The 19,123-nt window shown below is 38.7% G+C and overlaps 1 protein-coding gene across 4 annotated transcripts in view; it reads right to left on the bottom strand.

Annotated features, from left to right (window-relative positions):
• The window catches only part of TOPBP1 (DNA topoisomerase II binding protein 1), a 70,981-nt gene that overhangs the window by 10,064 nt on the left and 41,794 nt on the right, over positions 1-19,123 (bottom strand). For all 4 annotated transcript variants that reach the window (XM_005201960.5, XM_059886074.1, NM_001206766.2 and 1 more), the window contains 8 exons: positions 17,704-17,896; positions 15,345-15,565; positions 14,276-14,442; positions 13,920-14,031; positions 11,450-11,613; positions 10,820-10,957; positions 8,387-8,476; positions 8,053-8,214 (listed from right to left, as the gene is read on the bottom strand). In XM_005201960.5, coding sequence (XP_005202017.1) covers positions 8,053-8,214; positions 8,387-8,476; positions 10,820-10,957; positions 11,450-11,613; positions 13,920-14,031; positions 14,276-14,442; positions 15,345-15,565; positions 17,704-17,896 — 1,247 coding nt within the window. The remainder of the gene's footprint in view (positions 1-8,052; positions 8,215-8,386; positions 8,477-10,819; positions 10,958-11,449; positions 11,614-13,919; positions 14,032-14,275; positions 14,443-15,344; positions 15,566-17,703; positions 17,897-19,123) is intronic.

The raw sequence follows: 19,123 nt of genomic DNA, 5'->3' as shown, positions 1-19,123 counted from the left end.
AGCAACTTCCACAAAACAACTTCTGAACGCTGGTGGAGTACACCAGACACCGAGAAAGGCAGCCCATTCTCTTCGAAAGGAGGTTGGACAAAATATAAAACACAGAAACAGAGACGAAAGATTTAGGGATGGAGACCTGTCTTGGGGAGAGAGTGTGAAGGAGGAAAAGTTTCCACACAGTAGGAAACCCTCTCACAGGTGGGTCTGTGGGGAGTTTTGTAATCTCAGAGCGGCAACATAACTGGGAGAAAAAAAAAAAGAACCCCACAGAATACACACCTAACCACCACTGCCAGCATCACAGTAGCCCAGATGCTTGCGTCTACCACCGGAGAGTGGGGGCTGGGCAGGGAGGAGTGGCAGCATCATTGGTCCTTAGGGTAAGGAATGGGCCTGAATGCCCTGATGACAATCAGAGAGAGCTAACATGAGACTGCAACATGGGGTCACCAGAGAGACAGGAAAAAAAAAAAAAAACAACTTTCCTGAGAAAGGCTCTAACACAGCACAGTCACCCCTGATGCACTCACAGAACAAAGATGAGTGAATACCAAAGGAGTGCGAGCCAGCTGCAATATAGGGCTCTCTCTCCCAAGAGGCAGAGAGGCAGGTGTGCGACAGACAGAGCCAGAGCCGGAAGGCAAGGGGCTGCTGCAATCTCAGCTCTGGAGACTGCATCTTCTACCAAACTGTGAGCAGACTCCCAGTTGCTAGCTACGTCTTCCTGGGTTCCTGGATGGTTGACATCTGCCAGGAGTGTTACAGCCTGAGATTAGCTCCCCAGAGACACACAGCATACCTGTGATGGTGCTCTCGCAGCATACTTGGGAAACCAACAGGCCAGGACCAGGGAGGTGATTAAGATGCATGGTGCTTCTGGGACAGTGTGCTCATCAAGCACTGGGTTGCCTGAGGTGCTCGGACCTGGGAGGCACAGAATGCACAACCCATCTGGGTCTGTGCCCCTGCAAAGCTCCCGAGAACCTGAGCAGCTTAGACTTGGGGACTGCATGAAATGTAGGGCCCACTTGGGACAGTGTCCTTGAAGAGCACCCTGGAGTCTGAGCAGTGTAGACCTGGGAAACACACGCTGCCCCGGGCTGTGGTAAACCCAGGGTGGTCCACACACTGTGAGCACTCCCCAAACATGCCAGTGGTATTTGTTTGCAGTGTCCCCCCTTCCCAAAACACAGAACAAGTGAGCCTAAATAAGTAGCCACCTTCACCCCCTTGTGTCAGGGCAGAAATTAGACACTGAAGAGATTTGCAAACAGAGGAAGTAAAAATAAACAGAAAAAGGAACCGCTGTGGAAGAGACAGGTGCAACGCATTAAAACCCTGTGGTTAATACTGACTGTGCACTGGAGGGGGACCTATAGACCTTCAAAACAAGTACAAGCTGGAAAAAGGGACTGACACTCAACTAACGTCACACTGCCCACAACAGCTCCAGAGAAATTCCTAGATATATTTTTACTATTATGACTTTTTAATTTTTTAAAGAAAGTTTAAGTTCTTTATTACTCCTTTGATTTTCATAACCTAGTATTACCTAGCAAAAAAAAGGACCGTATTTTTTAAAGTAAATTTCACATATATATAAATATTGTGATGGATTTTGTTTTTGTATTTTATATTGTATTTTTGAGTCTATTCTAGATTTCTAATCTTGCTTTTTGGTATTATCAATTTTGTACCTTTAAGAATCTATCTTCAGTATTCATTTTCAGTTAGGGATTTGATTACTGGCTTGACTGCTCCCTCCCCTTTTGACTCTCCCTTTTCTCGTCCAGATCACCTCTATCTCCTACCTTCCTCTTCTCTTCTCTACTTACCTCTGTGAATCTCACTGGGTGTTCTGGGCTGTGCAGAGCACTTAGAGAATTGATTACTGGCTTGATCGCTCTCTCCCCTTTGACTCCCCCTTTTCTCTTGGTCACCTCTATCTTCCTCCTCCCTCTTCTCTGTGTAATTCTATGAATCTCTCTGGGTGTTCCTGGCTGTGGAGAATTGTTTCACCATTAACCTAGATGTTTTATCATATGTGCTGTATTGATGGAGAAGTCTTGAGGCTACTGTAAGAGAAGGACTGAAAGCCAGAGGCAGGAGGCTTAACTCCAAAACTTGAGAACATCAGAGAACTCCTGACTCTGGCAACATTAATAGACAAGAGCTCACCCAAAAGATTCAATACTTACACTGAAACCAAGCTCCACCCAAGAGTCAGTAAGTTCCAGTGCAAGACATACCACACTAATTCTCCAGCAAAACAGGAACACAACCCTGAGCATTAAAACACAGGCTGCCCAAAGCCATGTCAAACCCATAGACCCCCCAAAACTCACTACTGGACACTTCACTGCACTACAGAGAGAAATCCAGCTCCACCCACCAGAACACAGAAACAAGCTCCCCCAATCAAGAAACCTTGACAAGCCACTAGTCCAACTCCACCCACAGGAAGTAGACTCCACAATAAAGAGGAACCATGAACTTACAGCCTACAGACATGGCACCCCAAACACAGCAATATAAACAAAATGAAAAGGCAGAGAAACATTCAGCAGGTGAAGGAATATGATAAATACCCACCAAACCAAAGAGGAGATAGGGAGTCTATCTGAAAAAGAATTCAAAATAATGATAGTAAATATGATCCAAAATCTTGAAGACAAAATGGAGTTACAGATAAACAGACTAGAGACAAGGATTGAGAAGATGCAAGAAATGTTTAACAAGGACCTAGAAAAAATAAAGAGAAGTCAATCAATAATGAATAATGCAATAACTGAGGATCAAAAGCACTCTGGAGGGAACCAACAGTAGAATAACTGAGGCAGAAGAGAGGATAAGTGAGGTGGAAGATAGAACGGTGGAAATAAATGAAGCAGAGAGGAAAAAAGAATGAAAAGAAATGAGGACAACCTCAAAGACTGCTGGGGCAATGTTAAATGCCCCAACATTCGAATCATAGGTATCACAGAAGAAGACAAAAACAAAGGGCATGAAAAAATACCTGAGGAGATAATAGTCGAAAACTTCCCTAAAATGGGGAAGGAAATAGCCACTCAAGTTCAAGAAACCCACAGAGTCCCAAAAAGGATAAACTCAAGGCAAAAACCCCCAAGATACATATTAATCAAACTAACAAAGATTAGACACGAGTAAATATTAAAAGCAGCAAGGGAAAAGCAACATACAATACACAAGGGGATCCCCATAAAGATAACAGCTGATATTTCAATAGAAACTCTTCAGCCTAGAAGGGAATGGCAGGACACACTTAAAAGTGATAAAAGAGAAAAACCTACAAACAAGATTACTCTACCCAGCAAAGATCTCATTCAGATATGAAGGAGAAATCAAAAGCTTTAGAGACAAGCAAAAGCTGAGAGAATTGAGTACCACCAAACCAGCTCTTCAATAAATGCTAAAGGATCTTTCTAGACAGGAAGCATAGAAAAGGTTTATAAAATCTAATGTAAAACAACAAGTAAATGGTAATGGGATCATAGTTCTCAATAATTACCTTAAATGTAAATAGGCTAAATGCCCCAATCAAAAGACAAAGACTGGCCAAATGGATATAAAAACAAGACACTACATATGCTGTCTACAAGAGACCCACCTGAAACCAACGGACACATATAGACTGAAAGTGAAGGGTTGGAAAAAGATATTTCATGCAAATGGAGACCAAAAGAAAGCAGAAGTAGCAATACTCATACCAGACAAAATAGACTTTGAAATAAAGACCGTGATAAGAGACAAAGCAGGACACTACAAAGAAAACTATAAAACACTGATCAAAGAAATCAAAGATGACACAAATAGACGGAGAAATACACCATATTCATGGATCAGAAGAATCAATATAGTGAAAATGAGTATACTACCCAAAGCGATCTATAGATTCGATGCAATCCCTATCAAGCTACCAATGGTATTTTTCATAGAACTAGAACAAATATTCTCAGTTTATATGGAAACACAAAAAATCTTGAACAGCCAAAGCAATCCTAATAAAGAAGAATGGAACTGGACACACAGATGTAAAGAACAGAATTTTGGATCCTGTGGGGAAGGCAAGGGTAGGATGATTTGATAGAATAGCACTGAAACATGTATACTACCATATGTGAAACAGATGACCAGTGCAAGTTCAATGCATGAAGCAGGGCACTCAAAGCTGGTGCTCTGGCACAACCCAGAGAGATGGGATGGGGAGAGAGGTGGGAGGCGGGGTTCAGGATAGGGGGACACATATACACCCGTGGATGATTCATGTCAATGTAAGGCAAAAACCATCACAATATTGTAATTAGCCTCCAATTAAAATAAACTAATTAAAAAAAACCCAAATTACAGTATAGTAAGAGTCCACAACTGCACTCATCTCACACACTAGTAATGCTCAAAAATTCTCCAAGCCAGACTTCAGCAATACATGAACTGTGAACTTCCAGATGTTCAAGCTGGTTTCAGAAAAGGCAGAAGAACCAGATATCAAATTGCCAACATCCGCTGGATCATGGAAAAAGCAAGAGAGTTCCAGAAAACATCTATTTCTGCTTTATTGACTATGCCAAAGCCTTTGACTGTGTGGATCACAACAAACTGTGGAAAATTCTTCAAGAGATGGGAATACCAGACCACCTGACCTGCCTCTTGAGAAACCTATATGCAGGTCAGGAAGCAACAGTTAGAACTGGACATGGAACAACAGACTGGTTCCAAATAGGAAAAGGAGTACATCAAGGCTGTATATTGTCACCCTGCTTATTTAACTTCTATGCAGAGTACATCATGAGAAACGCTGGACTGGAAGAAACACAAGCTGGAATCAAGATTGCTGGGAGAAATATCAATAACCTCAGATATGCAGATGACACCACCCTTATGGCAGAAAGTAAAGAGGAACTAAAAAGCCTCTTGATGAAAGTGAAAGTGGAGAGTGAAAAAGTTGGCTTAAAGCTCAACATTCAGAAGACGAAGACCATAGCATCTGGTCCCATCACTTCATGGGAAATAGATGGGGAAACAGTGCAAACAGAGTCAGACTTTATTTTTGGGGGCTCCAAAATCACTGCAGATGGTGACTGCAGCCAAGAAATTAAAAGACGCTTACTCCTTGGAAGGAAAGTTATGACCAACCTAGATAGCATATTCAAAAGCAGAGACATTACTTTGCCAACAAAGGTCCGTCTAGTCAAGGCTATGGTTTTTCCAGTGGTCACGTATGGATGTGAGAGTTGGACTGTGAAGAAAGCTGAACGCCGAAGAACTGATGTTTTTGAACTGTGGTGTTGGAGAAGACTCTTGAGAGTCCCTTGGACTGCAAAGAAATCCAACCAGTCCATTCTAAGGGAGATCAGCCCTGGGTGTTCATTGTAAGGACTGATGTTAAAGCTGAAACTCCAATACTTGGCTACCTCATGCGAAGAATTGACTCATTGGAAAAGACCCTGATGCTGGGAGGGATTGGGGGCAGGAGAAGTGGACGACAGAGGATGAGATGGCTGGATGGCATCACCGACTCGACTGACACGAGTTTGAGTGAACTCCGGGAGTTGGTGATGGACAGGGAGGCATGGCATGCTGCGATTCATGGGGTCGCAAATGGTCAGACACAACTGAGCGACTGAACTGAACTGAACAGTCCACAAAATAAAAGAAAAAATCAAGTAATAAAGGGAAAGGAGAAAATTATATTAAAAAAAAATTCCCCGGAGTTTCTAGCAACTAAAAGGGAAATTAAATGGATCATAAAGCTCTCATTCTCTAATGAAAGAAATGCTACCACTGAGAAGATTCTAATTTGAGCAAGGATAACAAAGACACTGCTAATGATACAAACTCAGAATCCTTCTTTACACAGCATTCTAATGAATCATGAATTCATCAGAGATGGCTCTTAGAATAAATCTTCACGATCTCTTGTATACATGGTGTTCTTTTACCTCAAGAAATTTGTCATTTAAAAATAATAAATCATGTATACCTGTTTTATATATATATATATGTATTTATTTAGATGTTCAAGGAGAACAAGCACTGATTTACTAATTCCTAGTCAATACACTTCACTGCTTTATAACAGGTTTGATATCTGTTTCAGGCATTCCTTCTATTAATTCCTGACCAACTTCCAAACGCAAGCAGCAACAATTACAAACCAGGTTGAGTTTTGACTTCCTTCTATTTGAAATCCTTTGTGGTAAGACATTTATAATGTGTCGTATCTCACTGATTCCTGATGGCATTTTAGGTACTCTGGTATCAAGATTTTTCTTTGCCCATTCAAATAGCCAACAAAGGCCAATTCTGAACAGGAATATAGTGAGCCTTCCATGTAGCAAGTGCATGATTTCCCTTACTATCTAACACAGGTATTCACAATGTACCAAAGCATAAGAGATTAAGAGGTAGCAAGAATACACAGAAGAACTATACAAAAAAAGATGACTCGGATAACCATGATGATGTGGTCCTTTACCTAGAGCCAGACATCCTGGAGTGCAAAGTCAAGTGGGCCTTAGGAAGCAATACTATGAACAAAGCTAGTGGAGGTGATGGAATTCCAGCTGAGCTATTTCAAATCCTAAAAGATGATGCTGTTAAAAGTGCTGCACTCAGTATGTCAACAAATTTGGAAAACTCAGCAGTGGCCACAGGACTGGAAAAGGTCAGTTTTCATTCCAATCCCAAAGAAGGGCGAAGTCAAAGAATGTTCAAACTACCACACAGTTGTGCTCATTTCACATGCTAGCAAAGTGATGCTCAAAAATCCTTCAGGCTAGGCTTCAACAGTATGTTAACCAAGAATTTCCAGATGTACAAGCTGGATTTAGAAAAGGCAGAGGAACCAGAGATCAAACTGCCAACATCCATTAGATCATAGAAAAAGCTAGAGAATCCCAGAAAAACATCTTCATTGACTATGCTAAAGCCTTTGACTGTGTAGATCATAACAAACTGTGGAAAATTCTTAAAACAGATGGGAATATCAGACTACCTTACCTGCCTCCTGAGAAACCTCTACGTAGGTAAAGAAGCAACAATTAGAACTGGACATGAACAACAGATTATTTCAAAATTGGGAAAGGAGTACATCAAAGCTCTATACTGTCACCTTGCTTATTTAACTTTTATGCAGAGTGCATCACGTGAAATGCCCAGCTGGATGAATCACAAGCTGCAATCAAGATTGCAAGGAGAAATATCAATAACCTCAGATATGCAAAAGGTAGCACTCTAATGGGAGTAGAAGAACTAAAGAACCTCTTGATATATCCCTGAAACAGAATGGTGAAGACGAACTAAAGAGCCTCTTGGTGAGGGTAAAAGAGGAGAGTGGTGCTGGAGAAGGCTCCTGCAAGTCCCATGGACAGCAAGGAGATCACACCAGTCAATCCTAAAGGAAATCAACCCTGAATATTCATTGGAAGGACTAACGCTGAAGCTCCAAATACTTTGGCCACCTGACAGGAAGAGGTGACTCACCGGAAAAAGACCCTGATGCTGGGAAAGACTGAGAAGAAAAAGTGGGTTACAGAGGATGAGATGATTGGATGTCATCACTCACTCAATAGACATGAGTCTGAGCAAACTCCAGGAGATGGTGAAGGACAGGGAAGTCTGGTGTGCTGCAGTTCATGGGGTCACAAAGAGTTGGACACGACTTAGCAACTAAACAACAACAAAGCAAAAAGGTCAAGAAAATTTAGAAAGGACCCTGGGTAAATGTCTCTCCTTGGATTCGCAGAATCAATTTCTGTGTTCTTTAGAGTCCAACATTTTAGAGGGCACTTTTAAGGTTTTTAGAGGTCTCCAGATTTTTAAACCTATTTCATATTTACCTTCCAGGCCAAATGTTTACGTGTGTTCATTATTTTAAAAAAATAGATGGAAACTGAAAGGGCTGAATCAAGGAGACTAATGGGAGATTAACATTCTATGAATACCAACCAAGGGTTTTACTGTATAGTTATATCTATATGCATATAAGCATGTTTCTGGTAGAGAGGTTGTCAAGGACAGGATTTTACAAACCTGCATAAGAAAATCAGCAATGTATTCTGTTTTCAAGCAGTATACATTCTGGGCAGCAGCTTCTGCTATATTAACTCCTGAGTCATCTGGTTTCTGTTTATTAAAGTCAGAAAAGAGATGTGTAGCTTCTTTAAATAAAGATACAGAATAACCAGGCAGCACCTAAGGAAAAAACAAAAAGCACCACAATCTATCAGTGTTCCAAGGTAATTCAACTGTATAAGCTACATCTAAGGATTACCATCTCATAAAGTACAGAAAATCAAGAACTGATCACAGCAACCTTGGTTAGAAATAATTGTAAAAAATCCAGTTAAGTTGACTCAATACAAACCTTTGCTCCTCCTGACTGAAGTAGGCGTTTGAATCCTGATTCTCGGGACTGATCAACATGTAAAATAACTTTCCACCCGCTAAATGCCCCCTGCAAATAAAGAATAATCAGTGTAGAAATTATTTGGAAAATAATTTGACAATATAAAAACATTATTTTCTCTGTAGTCTTAGTTTAATGTAAGTGAATAATCTTATTAAGTTTTACTTCTGATGAACTGATAACTATCTTGCCTGGAACACTCTGATGCACACAGTCATGGTGTCTGGCATACAGTTGGCCATCAATAAATAATTAAAGAATAAAAAAATGATTTAATAATTAGGTAACAGTAAAACAAAGTGACTTGACATTTGCCTAGTTTTTTGGTAGTATTTTTCTTCCTTACAACTAATCTAATTGTAGAATCTAAAACACGGCTTCTTAGATTAGATGAAGCCTCACTACTATTTCCCTTGAAAATGACTACAAATTGGAAATTTAAGTACAGAATTAACAGTTAACAGAAGCTTGTGGAATTACTCTAAAATAAAGGGAATCAAGGCTAACAGGGACTTGGAGATAGCAGAGAACTCAGAATATAACATAAAAGATGACATAATTTGTATTGTTAACCTTTTTGTGAGGCATGGACCCATCTGGCAGTCTAGTAAAACCTATGATCTGTTTTCCAAATAATTAAAAAAAAAATAACACCTTTATTGAAATGTAATTTCCATACCATATGAATGTTTTATAAATGTTCAAAATAAAACAAAGTATTACAAATGAAACCATTTTACTGAAAATTATAAAAATATTAAAAAATTTGTGACATAATAGATGTGCTTCTACCTTAAACCCATCAGAGGGTTGAAGACACCATTTAGTAAAAAATGCATTTAAATACACCTAATGTACTAACCATCATAGATTACTACTGTTTTTTAAAACTTTATTTATTTGGCTGCACCGGGTCTTAGTTGCAGCACATGGGACTTTTAGTTGCATCATGTGGGATCTAGTTCTCTGATCATGGATTGAACCTGGGCCGCATGCATTGGGAGCACGAAGCCTTAGCCACAGGACCACCAGGGAAGTCTCACTGCTGCTGCTGTTGAGTTGCTAAGCTGTGTCTTTGACTGCAACCACAAGGACTGCAGCACGCCAGGCGCATCTGGTCTCCACTAGGTCCACTAACTAATTTGAGAGTTTGCTCAAATTCATGTCCTTTGAGTCAGTAATACTATCTAACCATAGCTTACTAGTCTACATTAAACATGCTCATAACACAGAAGTCTTTAGTTGGGCAAAATCAGCTAACACAGAGTCAATTTTATAATAAAGTAGTTGAATATCTCATGTAATTCACTGAATACTATACAGAAAAACAGAATGGCTGTATCAGTTGTTTACTGCCCCCACGATCATGTGGCTCACTGGGCACAGTGCTTGCTGCTATAGCCCAGCATCACCAGAGAGTACTGCATTGTATAATGCTAGCCTGGAAAAAGACCAACATTCAAAATTTGAAATATGCTTTTCACTGAATGTGTATCACTTTTGTAGCATCATAAAGTCAAACCACTGCAAGTCGAGGAGGTCTATATGTATTATAATTTTAAAGTTGTGATGAACATAAACAATATTTCAAGTTGCAAACATAATGCAAGCAAAAATATCTGATTTTTGGGACTTCCCTGGTGGTTCAGTGGTTAAGAACCTGCCTTATAATGCAGGGGATGCAAGTCTGATCCCTGCTGGAGATCCCACATGCTGCAAAACAACTAAACCCACACTGCAACGACTGAGCCTGAAAGCCATTACTAGAGACCTCGTGCACCACGAGGAAAGACCCCATGTGAGGCAGTGAAGATCCTGTACGCTGCAAGTAAGACTCAACAAAGCCAAATAAAAAAACACATTAAAAAAAATACCTGATTTCTGTGGGGAACGTCACAGCACTGTTAACAGTGTTGTGATTTGTTGCCTAGACTTATATAATGAAGGAAATGCAAACTTTCAATTAGAGGTTTGTAAAAATAAAGATGTATTTTTCCCATCAAAAGTGTACAGCCTTTCTGAATCTGATCTATAAACTCCTTTGATATATGATTTGATAATCTGTGGACCCCAAGTTGAAAACTCCTGAAGCTAGAGGCTGAAAAGATTCTTTGGAAGAAATATAGTATGGGTCACATTTTACACATATAAATGATTTTTAAGAGCGCCATCAACACTAAATATATATTACTGTTGATCACAATTAGAAGAATTAGGAATCACACTAAGCTCAATTTAGAATGCCCAAATTAAGTATATCAATCAAAGAATAAAAGACAAATAGAACTATTCTTACTTTGTAATACAGGTTATCTATTAAAAATTAAAATCTGGACTAGTCATGGCATCAAATGCCATTTATACTACCCACATAATTATATAGATTAATACCTCAGTAATGCCTGATTCTTGTCTTTGCTGGATTTTTTTCCTCCATCTCATTGCTGCAAGTGCTAGTTTTCGTTGCTGTACATTGATTCCAGTCAAAACATCAAGTATGGAACTACTTCCCCACTCATAGTCTTCTTCCTAGAGAATTAGTTCAACAAACTTTTGCATTTCTACAATTCGTCCTCAAAGAGTCCCCAATCTAGTAAGAGCTACAAGCTACACATTTTGTTCCTTTAAATACAGAGAGTACTAAACAAGCATCAATTTATGAGCATGGAGGAAATGTAGATTAATTTGCCTTCATATGAAAGTCATGTACATCTAGCTTCATCTTAGCAACTGGTAATATTTAGATTACTGGGCTTTACCTACTATAAGATGAAAGTCACAGAAGGACATGGTCTCGGAGGAGGTATATATTAACAGTTTGATTACTAGTCTATACAAGAGAGATCCCTGAGGTTATCTTGATTGAAAACTTCAAAAACTACATGATAGATATTACTGCAATGGTCAGTTACAAACCAAAATATTTCAAATAACTAGCTTAATATTTTATGTGCTGGAATCAATTATTAAGACATTTAATTTTAAAGAAAAATGACCCTTCACGTTAATTTGCATACACACCGACATGAAGCGCCCAGCAGTCCTGCAAGCTTCGAGGTAGGAGCGATGGAGTACCCACTTTCCCGCTGCCACGGAGGCTAAATACTTCTCGTTGCGAAGTGGATGCCCCACAACAATGTGTGTACAGCTGGGATCAAAGCACTGCTTCTCAATCACTGATCCACCTTAATTAGAGAAAAATCGATACTTTATTGATTCGTAACCTTTTCTGAGGGAAAATGTACCTCACTATGCAGTGGTGGTGGTGTAGTCGCTAAGTCGTCGACTCTTGCAACCCCATGGACTGGAGCCCGCCAGGCTCCTCTGCCCCTGGGATTTTCTAGGCAAGAGTACTGAAGTGGACTGCCATTTCCTTCTCCAGGGGATCTTCCCGACCCAGGAATCGAGCCCAGGAATGCAGAGAAGTTATTTATAAATGAACTGCATTAAATAAACAAAACCCCGGACAATTACTTTACATGAGTATTTTTATAAAATGTTTACTCAAAATTTCCTGCTTCTCTGAAATTGGTTACAATTAAGATAAAAAAAAGGAAATGAATACAAACAAGAGCAACAAACTGCAAGTGGTTGCTCTCTTAAGCCTCTCTTAGGTTCACATCTCTTAAGTCTCTTTCAACTACCTTAGCAGTTTTCAAGCACTGAATATGTGTCACCAGGGAGAGGGAGGCCAAAAATGGGCATCTATAGACTAAATACAGAAAAAAAATTTTTGTCCTGCTTTTAGTGGAAATAAGGTCAGTAGACCAACACAGCAGCTCAGGAGGAAAACACACGCTAGGTAAATAGAGATGAAGGAGATGGTGAGAGCTGATCCCTCTTCTCAGATATGTAAGAAACAAGTCTGACTTTGAGGAAAGAAGAAGGCCTAAGTAAATGAAAGCATATGTAAAGCATGCTTTTATTTCTATTTTAGAGGTTAGGCAGTGTGGTACCAAGGACTTCTTGAGATTTTTAACAAAACAATGGAACTCTACTCATGCTTTACAGATGACTTTCATAATTAAGAGCGGCAATACTTTTGAGCACTTACTATACAAGTCAGGGAGTTTAAAGTATTGACGCATTTAATCATCACTATTCTATGAATATTCTATTATGTACAATTTACATATGAGGACACAGGTATAGAGTAACTAACCCAGGATCACAGTGACTAAAGAACAATAAGGTAAAAATTCCATTATTAATATCAATATCTAATTCTACGTAATGAATTTATTATAACCCAGACAACAGGCGAACTTATTTATGTACATCAGTTGGCCACGGCTGCTTCGTTTATACAATGATGGGACTCTCTGCAGTCTAGTATCAAAAACCCTCTAGTCACAGACTCCCAGTTCAGCAATCTGCCCTCATCTGCCTCTGCTCTCTTCTAGACAAGTCTCTGCTAGCTGCATAGTTTACAGAGATGGAACACTCTACGGAAGACACACACTTGAAAGTGCTCCATTTGGTAGCTCTAGGTAACGCTTAGCAATTCTGACTTATCTCCATCTAATTTATTGTATGACTGGGAAACAAATGTTCCACATGAGTGAAGTTTCCAAAACATACAGCTTCTTAAGTACACAACTGTATCTGAAAGAAATCTTAACAAAAAAAAAAAACTTAAAAGGAGTTTTAAGTTTGTCCCACAAACTTAAAAGGAGAGCACTAAAGGACCTTTAATCTTTTCTTGATGATTCAGGGCCACTATTAAAAACAATCATTATTTCTTAATGTTTCTCTAGGTCAAGTTGTCATATTAAGTTCTATAAGGCTGCTTTGTCCAATACAGTAGCTCCTAGTCACATGGGGCTATTGAACACCTGAAGCACAGCTACTCCCTATTGAGATGTTGAGATGTGCTGTACATGTAAAATATATCCCAGATTTCAAACTTAGTAAGAAAACAGGCAAATTATCTCACTGATATTTTATACTAATTACATGTTGAATAAAATATTTTGAATATATTTTGCATATACTAATAAAGTAAATATTAAATAAAGTACACATATAAATAAAATACATATGTAAAATTAATTTCACCTGCTTCATTTTACTTTTTAAAGTAGTTGTTAGGAAGTTTAGCTTTCTAGTATGCTGCTTCCAGAATGGTCAGGAAGAGCTTGACAACCAGTAGAATAAGAACATCACAGCAGGAGGAGCTCCTGTCTGGATATCAGTGTACCTTCAACTTCATGAAAATGTAGTTTTTAACTATATAATTCCTTTGATTTTGTCCAGAGTTTCAACAATGAACATTCAAAGTAGGACAAGATTCTTACACCTGAATGATGGGATTCACTTTAAATCTTTAAATCCTAAGACTTATGTTCTACTGCTGAGAGGCTGTATGGCCTGAGACAAGTTATTCATCTTTCTAATCTCAATTTCTACAGCTTAAAAATGGTAATCAATAGTTAGCTACATTTGACTTCCAAATAAGGTTACATTTTCGACGTAAGTAAGATACTTGTACCTAGTTTTTCAATCAGATGACAATAATCAATACGTTCTTGAGGATTCAGAGATGACAACTGAAATATGTACTGTTTTTTTAAGTCTTCATGAGTCTCCTCTATTGTTATAATCTGGAATGGAAAAGTTTATTTTAGAAAAAAATTAACATCAAAACAGCTATCAAGTCTATGGTTCTTTTACAGTAACATTTTACTTAGTTTTCTGAGTCATCAAATGCAGAAATGATTATAATAAAGTACAAAGAAATAAAGTTTTCAACATATGACAAAACCTTGATATTGATATCAAAAAATTCTGAATGTAGCGTAACAGCAATATCCAAAAGTTTTATCACCATACTAAGGATAAACAAACCTTTTCTCTAGGGTGTGGAGCCACAGGTGGGTTGGCTAGGGGGAAGGCAATACTGGGGGCTTGAGGCGTAGGGATCAGGTGGCTGTCTTTCACTGGAGCTTCCAGTTCTTCAGAGATCGGGTGTTTTGGGGCTCCGGTCACACATACGTTCCCAGGATCACAGACAGCTGAGGGCAATAAAATGCTACAGTGTGATGTTATCCAAATATGACTAAGAAGAAAGTCTGGGAAATATTCTCATCTGTCTTAACCAAGATGAAATTAAACAGAAATTCTAGAATGTAAAATGTACATGCAAAAGAAGTAGCCTATTTCTAGAGCTTATAAATGAAAGCAATTAAAATGGCAAATGGTGTTATCTGTGTGCTTCTCTCTTTAAATACCACACCTTCATCAGTAAAATGTAAATCAGATTTTAAAAATGAGAGCAATTTTATGAGAAAATCAGAAGCAGAGATAAATCTATACATCTAGTATAGAGAAATACTCATGTGATCAGAAAGAGAAAGAGGGGGGGAAAGATGACCAATGATGAGAAACAGGAAGCATTTTGTTTTCAAGGTAAAGTCCAAGGAAGAAAAATATAGGGAATTCAGAAAGAAACTCATACAGCTCTAAAGAAATGTAGGTAAATGCTAGGTGGAGTTAAGACTTAAATGAACAAGATGATTGAGAGAAAAATCAAGCATTAACTACACAAATGCAAAAAGAACTGGAAAAATGTCTGGGGGAAAAAATGCCTAATCCTTAACTTCCAAATTTAATCAAAATACATATTTCAATTTATGATGCCTATGTGGCTAAGTCACTTCAGTCGTGTCTGACTCTCTGCAACCCCATGGACTGTAGCCTGCCAGGCTCCTCTGTCCATGGAATTCTCCCAACCAGAGTATGATAAATTACATCAATTTATAATTATTTATCTGACTTCCAAGTTTAAGCCCAAATATATCTATTAAGTTTTTGTTGGCATGTACAATTCAGAGAACCACGAAGTGCTTATCTATTTATTTTCAAGAAGTCAACATGTACTTAATACAAACAATTAAATAGATTTCTTTCTCATTACCCTGTTCAGCAATTTCTGAATCATGTAAAGGCTCCTGGAAAGGAGAATCCTCCAGTTTTTTAACATCAACCTGAAGCTCAGAGTATTGTGTGGGACAACTAGGCCACTGCAAATTGCTGGCAAGTCTTGCTCTCTCCTCCCTGGCTGTAGGGTCATCCCAAATGATCTGTTCATTTTGGGAGGGCTCTGTGTTGACATCAGGTACTGTTTGACGAGACTGCCTAAGGAACAGAAGTCACAATTTTAATAACAGATAGCCATAACAAAATCCGTCCTCATAACTTCTGTTAAGTTAGATGGCAAATTGGTGGTTCACCTTTAAATGTCCACCATCTAGCACCCAGTAAGCAACTTGAAAATACTTATTCAATAATTGAACTTAGGGAAATTTTTATTTAAAAAATTTTTTTCCCAGAAACTTATGTTTTACCTAGAAAATAAAGCACATTGAATCTCAACTTCAGAGGGTAAGTTTACTGTAGGAAATTTTAAAAAATTCCAAAATGATTACAGCATTTAGAAAAGGGACTTTTCTCAATTATATAGGCTTAGGGAAACATGTTTAGAAACCTGGTTATTTTGCTGACCATTCACAGGTTGTATTTTTAATCACTGGAAACAATAACTGTAATTAAACAATAACTATAATTACGTAGGAAGTGTACTTAGTATCTATAGGCTGCTTTTAAGGAAGGTTTTTTGGTTACTAACAACCAAACCTCTCAGAGTCTAAGGTAAGCCAGCTTTATAGAGAACTAGAGTGAAACATGTTTTCAGTTCAGTTCAGTCCAGTCCCTCCGTCGTGTCTGACTCTTTGCAACCCTGTGAATTACAGCATGCCAGGCTTCCCTGTCCATCACCAACTCCCAGAGTTCACTCAAACTCATGTCCATCGAGTCAGTGATGCCATCCAACCATCTCATCCTCTGCCATTCCCTTCTCCTCCTGCCCCTGATCCCTCCTAGCATCAGAGTCTTTTCCAATGAGTCAACTCTTCGCATGAGGTGGCCAAAGTATGAGTTTCAACTTCAGCATCAGTCCTTTCAGTGAACACCAGGACTGATCTCCTTTAGAATGGACTGATTGGATCTCCTTGCAGTTCAAGGGATTCTCAAGAGTCTTCTCCAACACCACAGTTCAAAAGCATCAATTCTTCGGCGTTCAGCCTTCTTCACAGTCCAACTCTCACATCCATACATGACCACTGGAAAAACCATAGCCTTGACTAGATGGACCTTTGTTGGCAAAGTAATATCTCTGCTTTTCAATATACTATCTAGGTTGGTCGTAACTTTCCTTCCAAGGAGTAAGCGTCTTTTAATTTCATGGCTGCAGTCACCATCTGCAGTGATTTTGGAGCCCCCCAAAATAAAGTCTGACACTGTTTCCACTGTTTCCCCATCTATTTTCCATGAAGTGATGGGACCAGATGCCATGATCTTAGTTTTCTGAATATTGAGCTTTAAGCCAACTTTTCCACTCTCCTCTTTCACTTTCATCAAGAGGCTTTTTAGTTCCTCTTTATGGTGTACCAATTTCACTGAAAAGTAAAAAGAATTCCAATACCTGCCTTCAATGTGTATACTGAATATTTCAATGCATATACATAAAGAATTATTAATAAAAATAATTTGCTAAAGCTGATGGCACTCCTAAAGTGTTCATTTGCCTCAAATACAAGGAAGATGGCCTTTTACTCTCAGAATATATTTACTTACTGACTTTGGCACAAGATTTAGGCTCTCTAAAATGTAAAATATGACCTGAGGTGTATTAAATAGAAAATCATTTTTGCTCCGTACTCAGCTAAAGAAACAGCCTCATGAAACATACAGTTAATATAGATAAATGCATATTTCAATTAATCAATTCAAGATATAAGTCCATTAACCTTCATCGTATTTTTCTATTAAGGAAAAGATGAAGTTATTTCTATTGAACTTAAATCACATCACACTAAGATCTGTAATCACCTTCCCTAGAAGATAAGAGTTATAAAGAGAATACAAAATAACATGTAATCCAATAAGAAAACTGCCTAAATTTATATATATATATACACATACACATGCACTTACTGTCTAATAGCAATATTATTTAAGTCTAATACACAGAACAGAGAGGACTACCATTCAATCCATTTCAAACAAGGCAAACTGGATCTTAAATCATGTCTTTCTCAGGGGAGGTAATAAAATGTATTAATCATGCCTCAGTGGAAGCAGTTCCTTGGTATGGAACACACCTCTGCTTCCTATTCCCAAATAAGAATTCTGGAGTTGCATGAAATGAAAGAAGGATAAGTTAACAAGGAAGGGAGGAAGGAAAAGCTATTCTGCCATCAGTGACAGGGACAGACCTCAGTGCCTCTAGGACTCTACTTCGTCCACTGCGGGCAGAGCGGGTGCTGTCAGGAGTTGAAGAGGTACTGTTACAACCACTTCTTGAGAGGGAAGTCCTCTGCCCTTGGGGTTTCACTATTGAAGTTGCAGACATTATCTCCTGAAGCTGCTTTTGAAAGTTCTCTCTCATCTCCAAAGTCTGTGTCAGAGCTTGAAACAAACAAAAATATACCAATCAAGGTAAGTTTCTCTTTAGCACACCTTATTCATATTAACTATTTTGTCTAGATTTAGTTGAATACAGATTTATTGACTTGACATCTACTGAATATTTACTATAGGCTACAGTACTGTACTAAGACTATGAATACTGCAGAACCAAGACATAAAGGCAGCCCTTACTATGGAGATGGAATAGGAAATAATCAGGAAGCCCTCTGCAGACACTGCTGAGACGCATGGTCATCATCCCTCTGCAGATACCCTGCCAGTTTCTGATCCTCTCATGCTCTGTACCACACCCTGACATACATTACAGTCATTTATGATTTTCCCTTATGGTCCCTGAAAACACAGACCACAACATGTTTATCTTTGGTTTCTTTATAGACTAAATATTCAAGTAGGTACTAAATAAACATTTTTGGAATGAACAGAGTGGGACTAACTAAACAGGTAAATCATAGGGAATGCTCTGGTAGGGTAAAGAAAATAGAAAATACTGATCCATTAAATCCATTAAAGAGAGGACACCTAGAGCTTTAACGTTACTCATTGCTGCACCACTCTTTATAATAGCAAGACAAGAGAAATAACCAACATGCCCATCAACAAGGAACTGGCTAAACAAAGTGAGCCATTCATACTATGAATACTATACAGTTGCCAAAAAAGGGAAAAAGACTGAAGAAGCTCCTTATGTCCTAATATGACACTCCACAAGTTGAACTGTTAAATAACAATATCAATATCAAAGTATAAAACAATATATATAGTAGTTTAATATTTATATATTTTTTTAAATGAGGGAAGGAGAAAACATGTTTATAATTGTACACTCATAAAACAGCTCTGGAAGAAATCATAAGACAATAACATCAGAGGACTTCTCTGGTGGTACAGTGGATAGGAGTTCCCCTCCAATGCAGGGAACACGGGTGGGATGCCTGGTCTGGGAAGATCCCCCGTGCTGCAGAGCAAGCACATGTGTTGTAACTACTGCACCCGTACTCTAGAGCCTCACGTGCCTGCCTCAACTACTGGAGCCTGAGCACGCTAGGGCCTGCGAGCTACTAAGTAGCTACTCCACAGCTACTGAGCTCCTGTGCCTAGAATCTGTGTTTCACAACAAGATAAGCCACTACAATAAAGCCAGTGCACCGCAACTAGAGAAAGCCTGCCCATGACAATGAAGACCCAGCACAACCAAAAATAAAT

This window comes from Bos taurus, chromosome 1, assembly GCF_002263795.3.
Source record: "Bos taurus isolate L1 Dominette 01449 registration number 42190680 breed Hereford chromosome 1, ARS-UCD2.0, whole genome shotgun sequence".
Classification (NCBI taxonomy): Eukaryota; Metazoa; Chordata; class Mammalia; order Artiodactyla; family Bovidae; genus Bos; species Bos taurus.
This window is presented reverse-complemented; position numbering and strand designations above follow the sequence as displayed.